Consider the following 20,097-nt stretch of genomic DNA (forward strand, 5'->3'; position numbering starts at 1 on the left):
TCAGGTGGCATGCCAGACCAGAAGAACTTGATGCTACCATGTCTTGTGTTAAGAATCATTTCCTTTATTTTATTTTCAGTTTTATGCTTGCAAACACAAGCACTCTGTTGATCAACAGGGAAATATTTGGATGCGCCATTTCTTGTCTAAACTGGAGTTTCACATACAGCACCCAGGGGGCCACGAGAGGCAGAGGGCCAGACAGAAGGTGAACACAGCCTTGCAGGGAGACATGCGCCAGGCAGGAAGACCACTGGGATTACATCAAGTATTAATCAGAGTTACTTAAGTGCTTCCTCTCAGACAGTTGAAGTTCACATTACTTTTCTCAATTAGTCCACTAGGATGTTCTGCCTGTTTTCAACTTGACACATGCATAATGTAAGTATTTTAGTACACTATAGTAATTTGTCATGTCTTTAATATTTATTGTTTTTGTAAAGCAGTAAACATTTCTGTATTTTAGAAGTCATGGAGTAAAATCAAATATTTATGATAAATAATTGCAAGTATGTTTTAGTTTGAAGATTATCCTTTTACCTATCTTACTTCAAGGAAAAATGGGACTTCTGATTAGGTTTTACAATTGTGAACTTTTATGTAAATGTTAGGTGCTTTTGAGGCGACCAAACTATTATTAATATATAAAATAGCCTTGCCCTTAAGGAGCAAACTAAATGTCATGGAGATTAGACTCAAAAGGCAATGAATGATCAAGGGTTTATGCAATGAAATAGAATTTCAGAAGAGTTTGGATCTCAAAGATTGTCCCTCACTCTTAGAAATAGGCAAGTTTCTTAAAAGCCCTTATAGCCGTGTTTGTATTTTAAAAATCGTAGCACTTTATTTCTGAAGTTTAAAAAGCCCATAAACGTAATGAGTCTTTATAATCAGACACATGGAAATATTGAAAACCAAAGACTGATCTTAGAATATAGAATAGAGAGACATGTTTGTTATTCTCCACTAGTGACTTTAGTATTTTGTTAGGTGCTGTTTTTTAGGTACACCTTTTCTCATGACTCCTTTTACTTTAAAGTGTAGACCCGGAGACCAGGAGCATCAGCATCACTTGGGAGCTTGTGAGACCTATGAACACTGAAGCTCCAGCTCAGACGTGTTGGGGACCATTTTAATAAGATACCTAGCTGATTTTTTGCGCAGTAAACTTTGAAAACCCCTGGTCTAATGGGTAGCATTTGTATCACTTATGGAATATTTATCTCAGGGAAATTAAATCTGCTCAATTAACATTTGTGGTGTTTCGTTTTTTAAATTCTCTTCAATCACTTCTGTAGCCCTTTCCAAAGTGTCAGGTTGAGCCACATGAAGTCGCTATTTTTGTAAGTCACAAATATCTTCATAGGGTTCAACTTACTATTCTATGGGATCTTGTTTTAGAAGTATTGAACTTTCCTGAAATGTCTGTGAAGGAAGTGGCACCCTTTCCAACATTCTGCGAGCCATAACTGCTTGGGAACAGGTCTCTGGGATTTGGGTTCCATAGAGTGGAAAGTGTGCCTCTGCCCTCATGTCTAGAGGGATGAATAAAATTCTGAAAAGGTACAGGGTGTGCCTGGTCACAGGAGTCACCTGCAAGGCTCCAAACTCAGGCTGGATGGCCCCTTGGGGAGTGAATTTTGCAAGAGTTGCACCTGGGGCCAACAGAATGAGCTGGAATCACTAGTTCTGTATCCTGGCTGCATGCCTTAGACCATGGGAACCAGACTCTGAAGCACCCCAGGTGTTTCTGTGAACATCTGGAGTTGGAAATCACTGAGTTCAGAATGAATTCGGCTGCCATGCTCAGGGGTTGAGATTGATTGGACGGATGAAGGGGAACGATGGAAGAATTCCTGCGGTAGAGTGCTCTGAAGACACACGTTTTAGAAAGAGCTCTCCAGCCACAGCAAGGTGGATTCCCTGGAGGCCCAAGCAGCAGTCTGGACTCTGGGGCAGTAACTTTAGGGGGTCCCTGAGGGAGAGCTGGTTGTGAGGACAGGGACAGCAGGCAGAGGTTGTGGCCCTCAGGGAAACTGCAGGAGAGGCTTTGAGTGATTCCCAGGTGCTGCGTGTGCAGCTTTGAGGAATTTCGTTGCTTGGCATCTTTTCCTGAAGACACTTCTGTAAGATATTTAGAAATCTATCAGGAGTGAGAATCAGCCAAGTCAGAAAATTGTAGGCATTTGGGCAACTGTATTCAGAAAACCATTTTTTTTGGAATAAAAGCCATGAGACTGAATCTCCATGCCTCTTTGCACCCCAAACCTAACTTCATAATAGCCTTCATGAAGTCTCTAAGACAGAGTTACCACAGCTTTAGCCAGGATGATGTGTGACACAGCTTTTCTTGGGACGGGTTGGTGAATTAAAATAACTTTTTTTTTCAGCCCTAATTATTTGTTCTTGAATTTGCCAGTCACATGATAATTCTCTTCAAAAAAAAAAAAAAAAAAAACTCCTTTATAATTGTAATGAGGTACTATCATTTCTTCTTATAAGTTGTATTTTTAGAAGTGACTGATGTATCTTGCGACGTATTTCAATTCAGGATCCAGAAGTGCTTTGAAAAATGTAATCTCCAGTATGCTAGAACACATCATAACAGTAAAAACAAGGCTTTGGCTTTTAAAACCATTATGCAGATACCAAATATATACGTAATCTCACATTTATACTGAGGGCCAGTAAATAGAGGACAGTTAATCCTTGGACAACGCAGGGGTTAGGAGTGCCAAGCCCCCAAAACAGTAGAAAATTCGAGTGTAACTTTTGACTCTCTAAAAATTTACTACTAATAGCTTACTGTTGACGTGAAGCCCTACCAACAACATTAATAGTCAGTTGACATGTATTCTTATGTTACATGTATTATATACTATATTTTTACAATAAAGTAAGCTAGAGAAAAAGTTTTAAGAAAAAGAGAAAGAATATTATTAAGTGGAAGTGGAATCATAAGGGTCTTCATCCTTGTCACCTTCATTTTGAGTAGGCTGAAGGGGAGGAGGAGAAGAAGGGGTTGATCTTGCTGTGTTAGAGGTGGCAGAGGTGGAAGAAAATCCCCATTTAAGTGGACCTGTATAGTTCAAATCTGTTGTTGAAGGGTTAACTGTAGTTTTAAGGTAATGTCTCACAATAGGATTTATTTCTAGTTAAGTAGATGCACAAATACTTAGGTCTCTTATTTTTCCCAAGCAGGTATCTGAACACCATTTTATAGATAGCTGTCTACTAAAACAATAAAAGCAAAACTTCTGTTTTCCTGATTCAATATAAGGAACGTTACTGATTCTTATTTATTTATGAGATGGAGTCTCACTCTGTCGCTTAGGCGGGAGTGCAATGGCACGATCTTGGCTCACTGCAACCCCTGCTGCTGGGTTCAAGCAATTCTCCTGCCTCAGCCTCCCGAGTTGCTGGGACTACAGGCACCTGCCACCACGCCCGGGTAATTTTTGTATTTTTAGTGGAGACGGTTTCACTATGTTGGCCAGGCTGGTCTCAAACTCCTGACCTCAGGCGATCTACCCACCTCTGCCTGCCTCCCAGAGTGCTAGGGTTACAGGCATGAGCAACGGTTCCTGGCCACTGATTCTTATTTTTAAAAGTGACTTCACACAGCTTGTATTTTTCCTTCCAGGGAGAAGATAATTAATTATAAACATTAAGGAAGGAGTGTTAATTATTGCTGATAACTCACACAGCATAAGAATGAACTGTAATGATCTTGTTTGAACAAAGCATTGTATTTTGATCAGTTCTACATCTTGATACAGTTCTTTTTTCAAAGCGTCCACTGTAGAGGAAGAAAATGCTTAAAATACCTATTAATGATTGCAACTTATAACATGGATAGAAGACAGTCTTCCTTCAGGCTTACCAAAGAATCCCCATGCCATTTTGAGTAGTTGAGACGCAGCCTCTTGTCCAGACTGAGAACTAGTTTTTGGTGTGGGAGCTTACCTACCTACACCTGTCCCAAGTTTGCTTAATGAAATTAAAACCACATAAAATATCCAAGGCAAACCTAATAAAGGTGTTCCGCCGCTGACTCTGGGGCTGGACCCTTGTGGGTCTGTATGTACATGACTAGGTAGGCGTTTGCCTTAAGTTATCTGTTCTGTGGGGCTGAAGCACAGGCCTGGCCATCACAAAGCCTAACATCTGTCAGGCCCAGACTGTGACATCACTGACAAGGGTGAGCATTTTCCTTGGGTCACCTTCAAAGTACCTTCACTGTGTATCTCTCTGGAATGAATAACACTGAAATGAACTGGAACACTGAAATGAATGAACTGTAACTGCCATTCAAAATAACTTTCTAGCTAAAAATCCTCCCCTTCAGCCTACTCAAAATGAAGGTGACAAGGATGAAGACCCTTATGATTCCATTTCCACTTCATAATATTCTTTCTCTTTTTCTTAACACTTTTTCTCTAGCTTACTTTATTGTAAAAAGGACTTAAACTAAAGGTTCAATAGTAAGATATGGTTATGGTAGGAAATCCACTGTTTATTAATCAGATGCCAAACTATTCATGGAAACCTAAAATTTGATGTGTTAATACATGTCTTTTGCATAATCTTTAAAAATTATTTGGTAAGGCAATAATTGGAATTAACTTTTTTCTTTACGTTTGCATGGGAAGGCCGTATTTAATATTTAAAAGCATATACCATCTTTGAGCCCTTTTGTAGAGCCTTTTTAGATATAACAATTAATGAACCAATTAAAATGTTTATTCCTCTAATCAGGTTCTGTTACACTGTAATAGAGTTAGCCTAGTCTGAGATATATGCATTTGGAATTAAAAGAATTGAAATTTTCAACACTCTGAAGCTCTTACCTTTTAAGAATTTTAGCCATCACAATCCCATTCAACACAAATGAGAGTGGTTTCATACACAAATATAAAAACTGGGATGATTCTGTTTTCACGTATGTACCATTTTCTCCATAAGTGATTAAAGGTTTACATGTGATTTTTTTTTTTTTTTTTTTTTTTTTGAGACGGAGTCTCGCTCTGTCGCCCAGGCTGGAGTGCAGTGGCCGGATCTCAGCTCAATGCAAGCTCTGCCTCCCGGGTTTACGCCGTTCTCCTGCCTCAGCCTCCCGAGTAGCTGGGACTACAGGCGCCCGCCACCTCGCCCCACTAGTTTTTTGTATTTTTTAGTAGAGACGGGGTTTCACCGTGTTAGCCAGGATGGTCTCGATCTCCTGACCTCGTGATCCGCCCGTCTCGGCCTCCCAAAGTGCTGGGATTACAGGCTTGAGCCACCGCGCCCGGCCACATGTGATTTAATATTTAAACTTTGGTAAGATTTTTCATAGAAACAGGGAAAAATTTCCTTTGTCCATGTACATATACAAAATTCGTTTGGTAAGCAAGGTTATCCTAACCGGATACAAACAGCTTCATCTAAATTAGAAATTTAGTCTCCAGTCATACTTATGAATCAACAGGAGCCAATAACATAAAAAAGGATAAAAATATTTGAATTTTTAATTCAAGATGTTTTGTTCCAGAAATCAGAAAAATCACAGCCTCTGTGTCGGTATTGTGTCTGCTGGGCATCTCATGCAGTGACATTTCTGTACCCTCCAGTAGAAGAACAACAGATTCCCATACAACCTCTGCACGTACTGAAAGGTCTTAGAATACATTCTGAGTCATCAACATAATCCATATGCTGTGTAGATTGAAAAGTTTGTCATAATCCATTCACAGTAGATAGGTTAACTCTACACCTAGAAAAACTCATTTCTTGACCATGCAATTAAGAGAACAAAGCTACCGTTTATTAGCTACACTTAGTAAGATATGACTTTATCTGAAAAGGTGCAGGACGTTTAAAAAGAAAAAGGATCAAAAAATGATGTGCCAGCGTGACACTGAAGTGGTCTGCAAAGTCCCCATCTGCATATTTGACCTGCACACCCCCAGGGTGGCTGACCCGTCTGAGGGTGTTAGCTAGACACAGAGTGGATGACGCTGGGGGGATTCTAAAGGAAGGTGTCATCTGTCAGGGACGAGGAGCCATGGTTATGCCACGAAGCTGGTAACCAAACAGGGCTTCTGCTTTCCGTAGAAGGGGGTTGAAGAAAGGGTTGGTTAAAAAGTGGGATAAAAAGTAGCCTCGAGCCACACACTTTAACCTCGTGTGTGCCAGAGTGTTCTTTTTCAGATTGATGAGAGAATCAGCACGTGGTGGTCAAACCTCAGCAGATAATGCCAACAGCTGCTTCATCCGGACAAAGTGATCTCTTTAATCACATTTTTAAGAAGAAAGTACAGTGTGCACTTTGACAAAAATATTGCAGATTATGAAACACGACTTTTAACATAAACACAATTTGGGCAGTACAATAAATGCAAAACGTGCTGAGACTTGTACTAACTGTGTTTCTCTACAGTTTTTATATAAATCAATACCCTCACTGCCCAGGTAAAACAATACACCCTACCATAAAGCTGAGCAAAAGCTGAAAGAAATCTCTTCACAGACACTTTGTGAGCATACGCACAAAACACATGCTTTTAAAAGTATCAGACTTTGAAGCCAATTTCTAGTTTGCTCATTGACATAACTGTTCCCAACAGTCTCCCCTTAGCATTACATATAAAGTAGTAAACCCCGACTTTTCACTTATAGGTAGTTCAAATCAAATTTTGTTACAACCAACACCGAAGACCTATCAAAAATCTACAGTCACATTGGAACTTTGGTTGGATCAAGTGTTGTTTGGACAAAGGAAGGGCTTTACAAAGGACTAGGGCTCTCTCTAGTACAGAAATTTAGATTGTGACAGTATTTAGATTATGAAAATATTTAGTCAATACTCTCCTTCATAATGACTAGTGACTAGAATTTAAGAGTTACAAAAAGAAGAAAGTATAGAGAAAAAGCCAAAGTCAAATTTATTTTTATTGCCTTTGTCATTCAACAAACAAGAAAAAAACTGATAGTAATTAAGATTTAAGTTTTCCTTTATACATGGTCATCCAAATTCTATATGGATGAATTACTGAAAGCTGAATTTGGTCTACCTGCTTAACAAGAAGTGATGTAAACATTTTCATGTTTTCTCCTTCAGTTCCAGAAAGTTAAACTCTTTAAAATAGTTATAAACATAGGAAACCAGGAAAAATGAGGAAATTTATTCTTTAAGGTCACTTTCAATTTCTGTATTTCTTTTCAGATTTCATACTGTAGCTATTCTGAAAATTGATTTTTGGCATTCTCAAAAATCTACATCACATATCTTGATGAATCATGTTATAAACTTTTATGTCAATTTTCATTTGTGTTAAGCAGAATAAATGTATTTATATATATAAATATTTTCATTTAAAATAGAGATTTTTGGCACAAAGTCCTAACCCTGTAGTTTTCAAATTGCATTCTATGCTACTTTCCCTGGATCAAGGAATTGTGCTCCTATGAACTTGTACCTTGTGTATGTAACCTTTGCTGTGTCTCATGCTTGACAATCCAGCAGTATTCTAAGACTTTAGAACATGAGAAAAAGGTGTAGATTTACTTCTCCTTGTTGGTGGAGGTGGTGAAGGGGTGGAAAACCACTTCTGAGGATTTTTGTCTTAAGATTTTCATGTTTCCCTCCTGATAATACAGTAGGCACTTGCATCCTTTGGGGTATCTTCAGTGGAAAATCAAAGGACTGTGTGAGTGGCTTCATTTACTTTCTACACTCAGAAATGCAGAGCGTGTTCCAGTGAAGTTTTAAAGAATTATTTAGAAGAAAGACAGGCCAATAAAATCTACAGTTAAGAGATAGAGAATCAAATACTAATAATCTTTAATGCTTATATTCCACTTCTTTTCTTTCTACTGTACTTTTAAAAAGTACTCCAATGAGTATAATTCAATTTTATATGAAAATTCTGAGTTACTATATTATCGAATGCGGAGAGGTAACAAATTACAGACTAGTGCAAAACAGTAGGACTCCCACATTCTCCAAAGTGCTTCCCGAATAAAATTCAAAACTTGATATCTCACCAACTTGTTAAACTTTAGAATATTGTATCTATAAACTTTCTTCCTTGTCTGCTTGGAGCCTCTAACCTGGAGGCTCAAAATTCAAGCATCACTCTACAGAAAAATTCTGCTGAAGCAGGTGATCATAGATCGGCATAGATCACCTGCCTCCTCCTCCTACTATTGCACAACATAAAACCCACCAGCAAGTTGTAACCAGGTGCTGCCCTGTGCCCCCACTTGCCACATGGACCCTCATGGGTGGAACTTCATCAAAAGCTGCTCCCAAATCTGTCAACACAATAGGCTGGTGGATACTTGGGCATCCTTTCTCTCTGCCCCATTTAAACAAGAAGAAGAAATGGAATTTTGATGTCACCCCCAAACACACAGTAGACAGAGGAACAAGTTAAAAAACAGACTCTCAGTAGTTCATAGGAGTCCTGGCACCTCCAATCTGCGCTCTGGGAGTCAGGCCATTCCTTCAGGATGACATTCTGATTGTTTGCCCAGTTTCAGTCATCAGGTGTCTCTGCTTCCAGCTGTGCTCTTCACTTACCAGCTGCTCCATCGGGTCAGGACAGGGAAAAGCTTCCACCCTGAGCTTAGGAGTCACCCCCAAGCGCCATCCTTCTCCCCTGGGAAAGAAAGCTGTTCTCGATACTTTTAGTGCCATTCACTTAACGACTGATTATAGATATACATATTTTTTCATAAATAAAATCTGAAGCACATACGTAATATATTAAAATCTTCACCGACAAGGGTGTGTTAAAAATTTCAAGTTCTGTCATTCAAGTTCAATAAAGGCACACATTACCATTTTTTTTTTTTCAGGCCTGCAAATAATACAATTGCCACCCGTAAGTCACAAAAGGCATTTTGTGGGACTATTTTTTATTGGATTTTCCTTTTCTTCGGATTTGCCTCATTTATCCGTGGCATGAATCTATCGCCCCCCGGAAGTATTTAGATGCACAGAGAGTTTTCATGGATTCCACTGTTTTGTCGGGTTTCAGAGTAACAAAGCACAGCTGTGCTGGGTCAGACACTCACATCTGCTTTGGCTGCTTCTATTAAGGCTTCTCACTCCCGAATCTGGCTTTCCGGCTTCCAGGTTCCGATGCCCTCCAGACCAACCGTGGTGGCGGCTTGGGCGGGATGCATTCAGTCAAACTGTCTTCCCTCTCTGGGTCAAACTGGTCTTTAGAGAGAAGGGGCTGCTGTAGTAAGCCTGGCGTCTGGGTGCCCTTTTCTCTGCTGTGGGGTGTTGGGGGGGTGCTGGGCTTCTCTCGGCCAGATTCAACATCTACCTCGTTCTTCCATTCCATTTTATAGGCCTGGGAGGATTTCTTGGAGAACTGTTCTGGCAAGAAGCGCCTGGCTCTGGGCTGCACATTGAGCACGGTGGTCCCGGCATCTGTGTCTGAGTCACTGCTATTGCCATCTATCACGGAGCAAAAGACAAGGTGGGCAAGCATTTTAGAGAGAAGCCATTGCAAGAAACTTCAGTACCTTAGTGGGTCAGGCAACTGATACGTCCTGGGGCTCTGGGGAGAGGGGAGGTTAGCGGGCTTGTGCTAATTTTAGGTGAGTGGCCTTGTGCATCTCACATAACCCCTGCGAGCACCCATGCCCACAAGTATATATTCATGCTAACTTTGAAGAGCTTACTGTGTGCCAGGCATTGTCTTAAGTCTTTTCAAATGCGTTAGCCCATTTTGTCTTCACAATCACCTACTTTACAGATGGGGTAGCTAGGTTCAAGAGGTATCTGTAGGTGGTGGAGCTGGGATTCCAACCGAGCCCCTCTGGTAGTAGCAGCTGTGCTCATCTGCCCCACAGGGATGATCCCAGGAGAGCTCAGCCTGGCATCTGGCACACAGCAGGCGGTCTGATAATCACATGCTATGGAGAAGATTCTTGCCTTGATCTGGAACCTCAAAAACAGCTTTGCTGATTTCCTTTACATGTCCACAAAAGGGCCAAAACCCTTTGCAAACAAAGGGAGGAGACAGCTTTGGAACCAGATTCAGGTGCTGGAGCGCTGTGGGTAAGGCAGTGAACAAAATGCTTGTCCAGGAGTTGACATTCTTGGGAACTGAGAGCATGTTTGCTGGTGGGACCAAGGGCCACTGTTCTAAATATTCGGTGCTGCCTTGTCTTCCCCCGATTATTCTCGCCTCACCCTCCTTTACCACCAGCCATCATTTAGACTTCCCTCTTCACAGTTAATTAAGCAAGCCCCCCCACCCCCCAAAAAAGAGGGGTAATGATTGTTCCATCCCACATTTAAAGAAAATTTTATTTTAGATTCTAGGGGTACATGTGCAGATTTGTTACATGGGTATATTGCATGGTGCTGAGGTTTGGGCTTCTAAAAATCCCATCACCCAAGTAGTGAACATAGTGCCAACAGATAATTTTTCAACCCTTGCCCCTTGCCCGGCTCCCTACCTCCCACCTTTTGAAATCCCTAGTGTTTATTGTTCCCGCCTTTGTGTCCTGTGTATCTAATGTTTAGCTCCCACTTGTAAGTGAAAATATATGGTATTTGGTTTTCTATTTCTGCATGAAGTCCCTTAGACATCCCACATTTTAATAACATGAAATCCTAATATAGTTCTTCTGGGGTTCACAGACAATGTCTTCGGTGTCTACATAAAGATAACTATCACATTAAAAAGATATTAGACATTATAACAAAGCTTTATAGTTATAGCCAGAATAAATATATGGCTGCTTTCATGAAAATATATTGGAATTACTTTAAAATTTTAATTACTTAAACATTTGCAGAATTACAACTTTCTGTTTACCTGCCCTTGAACCCCATGGTGACAATATTTGCTGGAAAATAACTGATTGGATTCTTCAGAATCTGCACAGAATGCCTTTCCAAAAGGTTGCAATGCGGAGTAAAATTCACCCAGTTATTATTTTAGATTTGCAAACTCTTGAACTCATGCTTAATGAAGAAAAATAATAGGAAAATTTGTCTAGTTTATAAACATTGGCAAATAAATTTAAAATTTTTCTGCTCCAACTATATTCATTACCTGCATTAAAAATAGTCTTCCTCTTTTGTAGCTTTTCTGGAAGCTTTGTATTTTTAGGTAAGGATAAATATCGGGAGGTTGAAGTGGAAGCCTGTAAAATATAAAATCGTACTTAAATGATACAAGTGGCACTTATTGTATATTAAAGATTAAAAATTGTATGGCAAAACTTCATGTTAAAAACCAGAATTTTAATTCCTGATTCCAAAATTACTTTGTGGAGGGCTGTAACTGTTATAACTTGAAATAATTAAATCCCTTCCAAAATAGAATGGAGATCCCTACAAAGGGAAATAGAAATAAGTGGGAAATAAATTAGAAACACATATGAAAACCACTGGCTCTTCTCAAAGAAAAGCTACTGAAACATCTGTGTATAAAAGTACTGCCAGAAAGACTTAGAACCTACATGTATGGGGAAGAAGATATGTTTACAAATATATATATGTAAGGTTTCTTTTTTTACTTTAATAAATCTTTAAAATGATATTAATAGAACAAAAAGTATTACTACAGCTAATTTACTGGCATTTCAAGTACCGCAGTCACTAGTGTTTTAAATTAACTTTTAATTAACACTGCTACATTTTACACATAAAGTAACTCCTTGTTCACATATAACCATTTTGATTTCTGACAACCCAATATAGGATATTATTAAAAATAAGCCTCAATTCTTGCTACGTGAAGCCAATATATCATATTATTATTATTATTAAGACGGAGTCTCGCTCTGTCATCCAGGCTGGAGTGCAGTGGCGCGATCTCGGCTCACTGCAATCTCCACTTCGGTTCAAGCTATTCTTCTGTCTCAGTCTCCCAAGAAGCTGGGATTACAGGTGCATGCCACCATACCCAGCTAATGTTTTTTGTATTTTAGTAGAGATGGGGTTTCACTATGTTGCCCAGGCTGGTCTCGAACTCCTGAGCTCAGGCAATCCACCCACCTCGGCTTACCAAAGTGCTGCCATTACAGGCGTGAGCCACCACACCAGGCCCACAATATTGTTTTTAAATGGCTTTCCTCATGTATTGGCAGTTCCCTGAACCAACTGCAATGCTGGCCACACTACCTGCGAACACTCACATCCCCCAGCCACCTGGCCTTCCTGCAGCTTCTCAGAGAACTGTCAACAGCCACTTGATTGGCAGAGCTGATGATACCATCAGCTGATCAATGGAAGGGCTGTTGGCTCCACCCCTGGAAGTCTCCCAGAGGCACACACTCAGTTACCCTGTGTTCTCGTTTCAAGCTGCTGTCCTTCCTAATGCTTTCTCGCAAACTGTGCCGCCGGCGAATCAGAATCTCCTTGGCTTGTCTCTCATTTGTGTCGGCAGTCAGACTATGTCTGTTGTAGGATAAAGTCTGAAATGAAACACATAGAGGACATTAAAAAAAAAGAACCTGATCATTTCCCCAGAAATTCCAAGACTTTACCACATTTCTTTGGATCTGCACCTCAGCTAAGCACTTACAACTTCTGTGCAGAGCAAAAAATTCAGAGTATAAAAATTAACAGTCTTCAGATCTTCAAAGAATTTATATTTTCTTTTCATTTTGTGTTTTTTTTTTCTTTTTTAGAGTTGAGGTCTTGCTCTGTCACTCAGGCTGGAATGCAGTGGCGCTCATAGCTCACTGCAGCCTCCAACTCCTGGGCTCAGGCAACTCTCCCACCTCAGCCTTCCAAGTCCGTATTACAGGTATGTGCCACATAGTTCATCCTTCAATAAAAGTCAGATCATAAGGTTTGTTTTTCATTGAAAAGTGTGATTTTCATAAATGAGAAAAATGATTGATTTCATCAAGTGCCATGTGTACCTTGACGTCTCTTGTAGGTATTTAGCCGTTATTAACATCTGGAAATAAAATACAAGTCACCATGCTACAGCCTCTTTTGAATAGGAATTACTGACGTTAAAAACAAACCACTTTGAGCCACTTGGTGGTGCCATGCCCTTCTGATTAACTTCAGAACGTTCCCTTTTTTCAACTGGGTTGTCACATGAAGAGAGCTGGTGACACTCCTCACAATGATTACATTCCAGTGTTTGAAAAATAAAATTCCTAAACGAGGGCTGTACATGGCATCCGCTTTTAGTTTTATAGGCTATATAAAAATGTGTTTCCTAAAATAAATCATAAATAATAATTAAATTCATTTCTGATAGAATAAACATGTACTTCTTGGGAATATCCCCATGTCCAGAAATATATTAGGTTCTATTGAGAGATGCAAATGTAACACAGAACAAAGCTTCATTCCTGCCTTGAGGAGATTACCATCTCATTGAGCATCTAAGGCTAACACAATTATACAAAATCATGGAAATAAGTGCTGCAACTACATGGTACCGTATAAGCTCCAAGTGCTATTCCATTTAACCACAGGATGGGAATAATATGGTGGCTGTTGGGGGAGCCTTAAAAACTGGAGGCTTTGACCAGCTGACAGGAAGGTGTGAGATGCTCCCGGGGGATAGTGAGAAATCTACTTGGGCCAAAGTACAAAAACAGAACCTCTCACTCCCTGGGTGTTTCAGGGAGCAGATGGGTGAGGGAGATGTGGAAATACGGTTGGATAAAGTGGAACTTGGAAATAGAGTCTAAATTTTCAATGAATAGTTTAGCTTGGGAGCCACAACTATTGTTTTGTTTCATTTTAAATTAAAAGGTACTGTAGGAAAAAGGGTCAGGTAAGAGTCATGTGGATGGAATGGGGACACCCTGTGGGGAGACCAGCTAAGAAGCTGCTGAAAGACCCCCACATGAGTGAGGAGGACTCCTGACAAGCCCGAGTGCCACTTCACCTCCCTGTGCCTCAATTTCTTTATCTGTGAAATGGCGACAACAGTAACACCTACCACTCATTGGAGGATTAAATGAGTTAACGCATACAACACACTGAAATGGGGCTTGGAAGATTGAGGGCACTCTCTATTCCTTAGCTGTGTTGTTAGCAAATTATTAGAATAAGGTGCTAACAATGGAAACGAAGTGAAAGAAGTGACTCAGGAGAGAAGAAACTATAGCACTTTATAAACAACAAGGAGGGTGAGCTCCATTTTAAAAGTCTAAGCTATAAAACTATTTCTTTAAAACAAACAGCAATCAATTCATTTCTGTAAAATTAGTCTACATGTGTATTTCTTTACATCCAAGACCACAGCAGCAGAACTCCCAGGGGACCCCAAGGCTTCAGCCATGGTGTCCAGGAGGATAGTAAGACCCTGAAGCGGGGTGGAGAGAAGCAGAAGGAGAGAAGATGCCCAGCATGGGACCTGCTGAGCCCAGTGTCATGGTGCAGTCTCCAATTACAGCGCAAAACCAGAAGGCATCCTGTCAGCCAACGGTAAGTAAATATTTTGCTACATAAATTATTCTCACTCGCTGACGGATGTGATAGAGATTTCTTGATAGGAGTTCTCGAATTTCATCAGTTTCAGTAGATGTGGCCCTCCTTATTTTTTCTTCACGACAATCACTGTGAAAGTTTAGAAAAAGAATATTTTACCTTTCAACAAATATTAGAATCATTGATTTTCTTCCTTAGAGCAATAAGTATTTAAGACGAGTCTTCAGTTTTAAAAATAGCCCTTGGGGATTATTCAGTAACTTAAAATAATTCCAAATTCTGTAACTCTTATTTCAGTTTCAAAATCATTCATGGCACGTTTAACAATTCACAAGTTTTCAGAGTCTATTCATGTCATTATATTTTCAAGGAAGAAAAACTACAATGGCTTATAATGCTACATCACTTTATTATTTCTAACACTCCATAAGTAAAGTAAAATAGAATAGTTTTCTTCAACAGAAACCTAATTGACTTCAATTTACCATTAAGTTTTCATATTTTAAAAACCTCATCATAAATATTTGCAAACACACCGTTTATAACATGTATGTATATCCAGTCAATCCTCATTTGTGGGTTCCATAATCATGAACTCACCTACTTGCTAGTATTGATATATAAACCCAATATCAGAATTTCAGTATTTTTGCAGTTATTCACAGACATATGCAGAGTGACAAAAAATTTGAGTCATTTTACACACTTTCCCTGAAGATGTTGAACAAGGAGACATCTGCTTTCTTGTTTCCACTCTCGTACTATAAATAATGTCCTTCTCACAGTCTATTTAGCGATATGATTATTTATATTTTTACATTATTTATTGGTGATTCTACTGCTTTAAATGGCCCCCAGGCATTGCCGAAGTGCTGTCTAGAGTTCCCAAGCACAAGAAGCCTGTGATGTGCCTTACAGAGAAAATGTGTTAAGTAAGCTTGGTCATACATGAGTTTATAGTGTTCTTGACCATGAATTCAATGTCAATGAATTAGTGATGTATATTAAATAAGGTATCTGTAAACATAAACATACATAAAATAGGTTACATATTGATTGGCTGATGAAAATTTTGTGACCAGAGGCTCAAAGGAACCTAACCTTGTATGTCGCCATAGAAAAACGTTTCAGTATTTGCAGCCGGGTGCAGTGGCTCATGCCTGTAATCCCAGCACTTTGGGAGACCGATGGGGGCGGTGGATCACCTGAGGTTGGGAGTTCGAGACCAACCTGACCAACATGGCGAAACCCAGTCTCTACTAAAAATACAAAAATTAACCGGGCGTGGTGGTGGGCGCCTGTAATCCCAACTATTGAGGAGGCTGAGGCAGAGAACCTCTTGAACCCGGGAGGCGGAGGTTGCAGTGAGCTGAGATCACACCATTGTACTCTAGCCTGGGTGACAGAGCAAGACTCTGCCTCAAAAAAAGAAAAAAAAAAGCTTTCAGTATTTGCGTATCAGTATTTGAGGCTACTTTATGGAATGTAACCACCACAAAGAATGACCATTGGGACTGCATTTATATGTTTTTATACTAACTCCTTCCAAAAAAGGGTTTGAGGCAGGCTGCAAAAATATGTAGTACGAGAAAATAAAGAGAAAAGAAAAATCAAGAAAACAAATTAAAGCCAGGAAGGTTAATATGCATAAATGCAAGTCTTCTAGAAGAGGCACTGAGGACACAGAAATTAAAGAGCATAGTTTTCTTGTATTTTTCAATGCAAATTTAGCATTGCTGTGAACCAATCATGGAAGTAATTACTTGGGTACAAAACCTGGTGCACAGTGGGTAATGGATACACAGAGAGGAGCAAACAGAACTGATGCTTCAGCAGGACAGACTTCTCTAGAGTTGGATGATTTCATTTTTGCCTCCTCTCAACTGCTCAGATGGCTTATGAGAAGCATTTTCTCAGGGAAAGGTGTTGTTGTTTAGACAGCTGTCCCACTTTCTAGTCAGGTTTTTTTTTTTTTTTTGATCATCAAAGTTAATTCACAGATTTTCAGAGTCGGAAGGAATATAAGAGGTCATTAAGTAACGATCTATCTTTTTGATATCTCATTTTCTTATATAATGTGCGCACCAAATTCCTACCAAAATATTTTTGCATACATCTAGTGACAAGTGTACGACTACATCCCTGTTTATACTTAAACAATTTTTTATAAAATGTAATATAAACTACACGAATCTTATATGTTCAGGGAAGTGAACATACTTAGGCAACCACTGTTCAAGTCAAGAAACAGAACATTCACTAGAATCCCAGAAACTACTTCATGTTCCTCCTACCAATCACTAATTCTCTCCCTCTTTGCCAACAGCAATAACTATTCTGACTTCTAATGTCATAGATTCACTGTGCCTGAACTTAAACCTTATATACATGAAACAGTATAATACATAGTCTTTTGCATTTAGCTTCTCTTCCTGAGCATTATGATGAAGATTCATTTATGTTATTGCATATGGCTATAATGCATTCAGTTTCACTGCTGTATAATATTCCATGGTATAAGTATACCACAGTTCATCTGTTTTGTTGTTGATGTATAGTTGGCTAAATTCCAATTTTTGGATATTGCAAACAATGCTTCTATGAATATTCACATGCATGTTTTTTAGAACACACATGATTATTTGCCATTTGCATATCCTGTTTTATCAAGTGTCTGAACAAGTTCCTTGTCCATTGTTCTATAGGATTATCTTTTTTCCCGTAGCCCTTTGTCAGTTATGTGAGGCAAGTATCTTCTCCCGGTCTGTGATTTGCCTTTTCACCTCTTTAAGGATATATTGGGCTAAACAAAATCTCATGATTTCAATACAGTTCAGTATATCAATCTTTTTCTTTATAGCTTGTGCTTTTTGGAGCTTGTTTTAAAAAAGTAATTTCCTATCACAACATTAAGGTATGTTCCTACAGAATCTTCAAAAGCTTTATTATTTCACTTCTCACATTCAGATCTACAGTATACCTTGACTTGATAGTGTGAGGCAGTGGTTAATTTCATTTTATTTTCATATGAATACCTAATTGATCAGAACTATTTATTCAAGGCATCTTTTCTCCCCCACTGCTTATTCTGTAAACTTTGTCATTAATCAGATTTCCATATATTGGTGGGTCTGTTCTGAACTATTTTGTTCCACTGGCTTGCTTATCTGTCCTGTTCCAATATCATATTGTCTTAATCATGTAGCTTTATATGAAGTCCTGTTATCTCATAGTGTAAACCTTCCAAGTCTGTACATCTTCAAAATTGTCTTGACTTTCTGTATTTCCATTAAAACTTTAGGACCAACTGATCTAAACATACACACACACACACACACACACAGACACACATACCCTGGGATTTTGAATGACATGTCATTGAATCCAAATATCAGCTTGAGGAAAATTTAAAATTGAACAATATTGAGTATTTCTTTTCTTCTAGTAATATTGTCTTTAATTTATCTGTTTTGCACTCAATATGTAGCTTCCTGTATTTTTCTCTTTTTCTTTATTTTGGTTATTTCCCTCTTACCTGTTTTCTAATTAAGCATTTCTCTCATTAACTCTGTCTAATCTGCTGCTACACACATCAAATAAGATCATAAAGTCAGTTACTTTATTTGTAGCTCAAGAATTTCCATTTAATAATCTCCATGATATTGCCAAAACTTTCAATGTAATTTTCTTTCCTTAAACATACACAGACACAGACACAGACACACACACACAATTTTATACTTTAAAAGTCTGTCTGATAATTCAGTTATCTGAATTCCTGTTATGCTTGTTACAACTATTTTGTTTCTTTTTCTTAATGTCTTAAATCACATTTTCTTTTTTTGTTTTTGTTTTTTTTTTGAGACGGAGTCTTGCTCATCACCCAGGCTGGAGTGCAGTGGCACTATCTCGGCTCACTGCAAGATCCGCCTCCCGGGTTCACACCATTCTCCTGCCTCAGCCTGCTGAGTAGCTGGGACTACAGGCGCCCGCCACCACGCCCAGCTAATTTTTTTATTTTTAGCAGAGACAGGGTTTCACTGTGTTAGCCAGGATGGTCTTGATCTCCTGACCTCATGATCCTCCCGCCTCGGCCTCCCAAAGTGCTGGGATTACAGGCATGAGCCACTGCGCCTGGCCTAAATCACATTTTCTTGTCTACTCATACATTTGGTTATTTTTTTATCAGTTGAATATTGTTTAGGAAAATTCATAGAAGCAGTTTAAGGCTCTTTATAATCCTTGTTTTCCTCCCTGGGTAATTTAATCTTGTTTCTCTCAAGGGTCTAAAATAACATAACATAAAACATATAAAATAACATAACATACACATGTCTAAGGTTTCATATTTTAACCAGAATCTCATTCTGCTGTGAGATCTGAAGACATCTTTCTAGGGCACAGGTCATTTTTTTTTTTTTTTTTTTTTTTTTTGAGACAGAGTCTTACCCTGTCACCCAGGCTGGAGTGCAGTGCTACGATCTCGGTTCACTGCAACCTCTGCCTTCCGGGTTCAAGTGATTCTCACGCCTTAGCCTCCTGAGTAGCTGGTATTACAGGTGCACACCATCATGTCTAGCTAATTTTTGTATTTTCAGTAGAGACAGGGTTTCACCATGTTGGCCAGGCTGGTCTTGAACTCCTGGCCTCAAGTGATCTGCCTGCCTCGGCCTCCCAAAGTGCTGGGATTACAGGAATGAGCCACTGCACCTGGCCTGGGTCAATTTTTCAAAACTATTATTACTAGTTTCAAAATACTATCAATGCATATTTAGCAATACTAACTTTTGTTTTGCAAGACCATACTTACTTTAGAGATGGATATGTAGGGACAGTACTTATCATCCCAGTCTCTGCCATCTCAATGGCATGTTTTATTTCAAGCTTCTTATATAAAGATACAATGCTTGACTTTGGTTGGTTTTCCCGAATCAAAAGCTTCCGCAGATATTTATCATCAAACTTTTTAAACCTATAAATAAAGAAACTTTCAATAAATTAATACTGGATTGACTAAGGAAATTGTTGTTGTTTTTACCAATACCAATAAAGTCATTTCCACCATTCCAAGGAGAATACTTAGTTGCAGCATTTAGCTAATCTGGTCATTTTATATATTTAGTAGGTGCCTACCTGTATAAATGTGTATGTGTATATATACATATGTACGTGTATGTGTATATATATACACACACACATACACATATGCGTGTGTGTGTATTATACATATGTATGCATGTATGTGTATGTACATATACATATAGATATGCATACATACACATATATGTATATATACACATACACATATATGTATATATGACACATACTGCTGCATTTTTATATATGACCGTGATGCACATAAATCTAGGATTCACTAATTACAGATTAAAATACATATGTTTCTCTCTTTACCATTTCTCTACTTCTGCTTTTAGCAAAATTGCTCAGAAACGTTACCACTGTTTGTTTTCTCCAGTTCCTCTCCTCTGATTCTCTCTTGAACATTCACATTGCTTCAATACCGCATTAAAGCTACTCTTATCAAAGTGGTCAGTGAACCACATGATATAATTGCAGTGGGCAATTATGAACCCTCATCTTTCCTGCCCTCACTTGTTTAAACTATTGTCTTCGTTTGGCTTCCAGGATACTACCCTGGGGTACCCCAACCTCTTTCTCAC

The 20,097-nt window shown here is 38.9% G+C and overlaps 1 protein-coding gene across 1 annotated transcript in view; it reads right to left on the reverse strand.

The window, feature by feature from the left end:
• Positions 1–6,898: 6,898 nt before the first annotated feature.
• SLC9A2 (solute carrier family 9 member A2) overlaps positions 6,899–20,097 on the reverse strand; it is a 90,873-nt gene continuing 77,674 nt past the window's right edge. Inside the window, exons 8-12 of the mRNA XM_025354481.1 lie at positions 19,227–19,388; positions 14,449–14,545; positions 12,298–12,429; positions 11,064–11,154; positions 6,899–9,451 (exon numbers count right to left, since the gene is read on the reverse strand). Of these exons, the coding sequence (XP_025210266.1) occupies positions 9,081–9,451; positions 11,064–11,154; positions 12,298–12,429; positions 14,449–14,545; positions 19,227–19,388 (853 nt within the window). The 3' untranslated portion in view covers positions 6,899–9,080. The remainder of the gene's footprint in view (positions 9,452–11,063; positions 11,155–12,297; positions 12,430–14,448; positions 14,546–19,226; positions 19,389–20,097) is intronic.

Source organism: Theropithecus gelada, chromosome 13, assembly GCF_003255815.1.
Source record: "Theropithecus gelada isolate Dixy chromosome 13, Tgel_1.0, whole genome shotgun sequence".
Taxonomy (NCBI): Eukaryota; Metazoa; Chordata; class Mammalia; order Primates; family Cercopithecidae; genus Theropithecus; species Theropithecus gelada.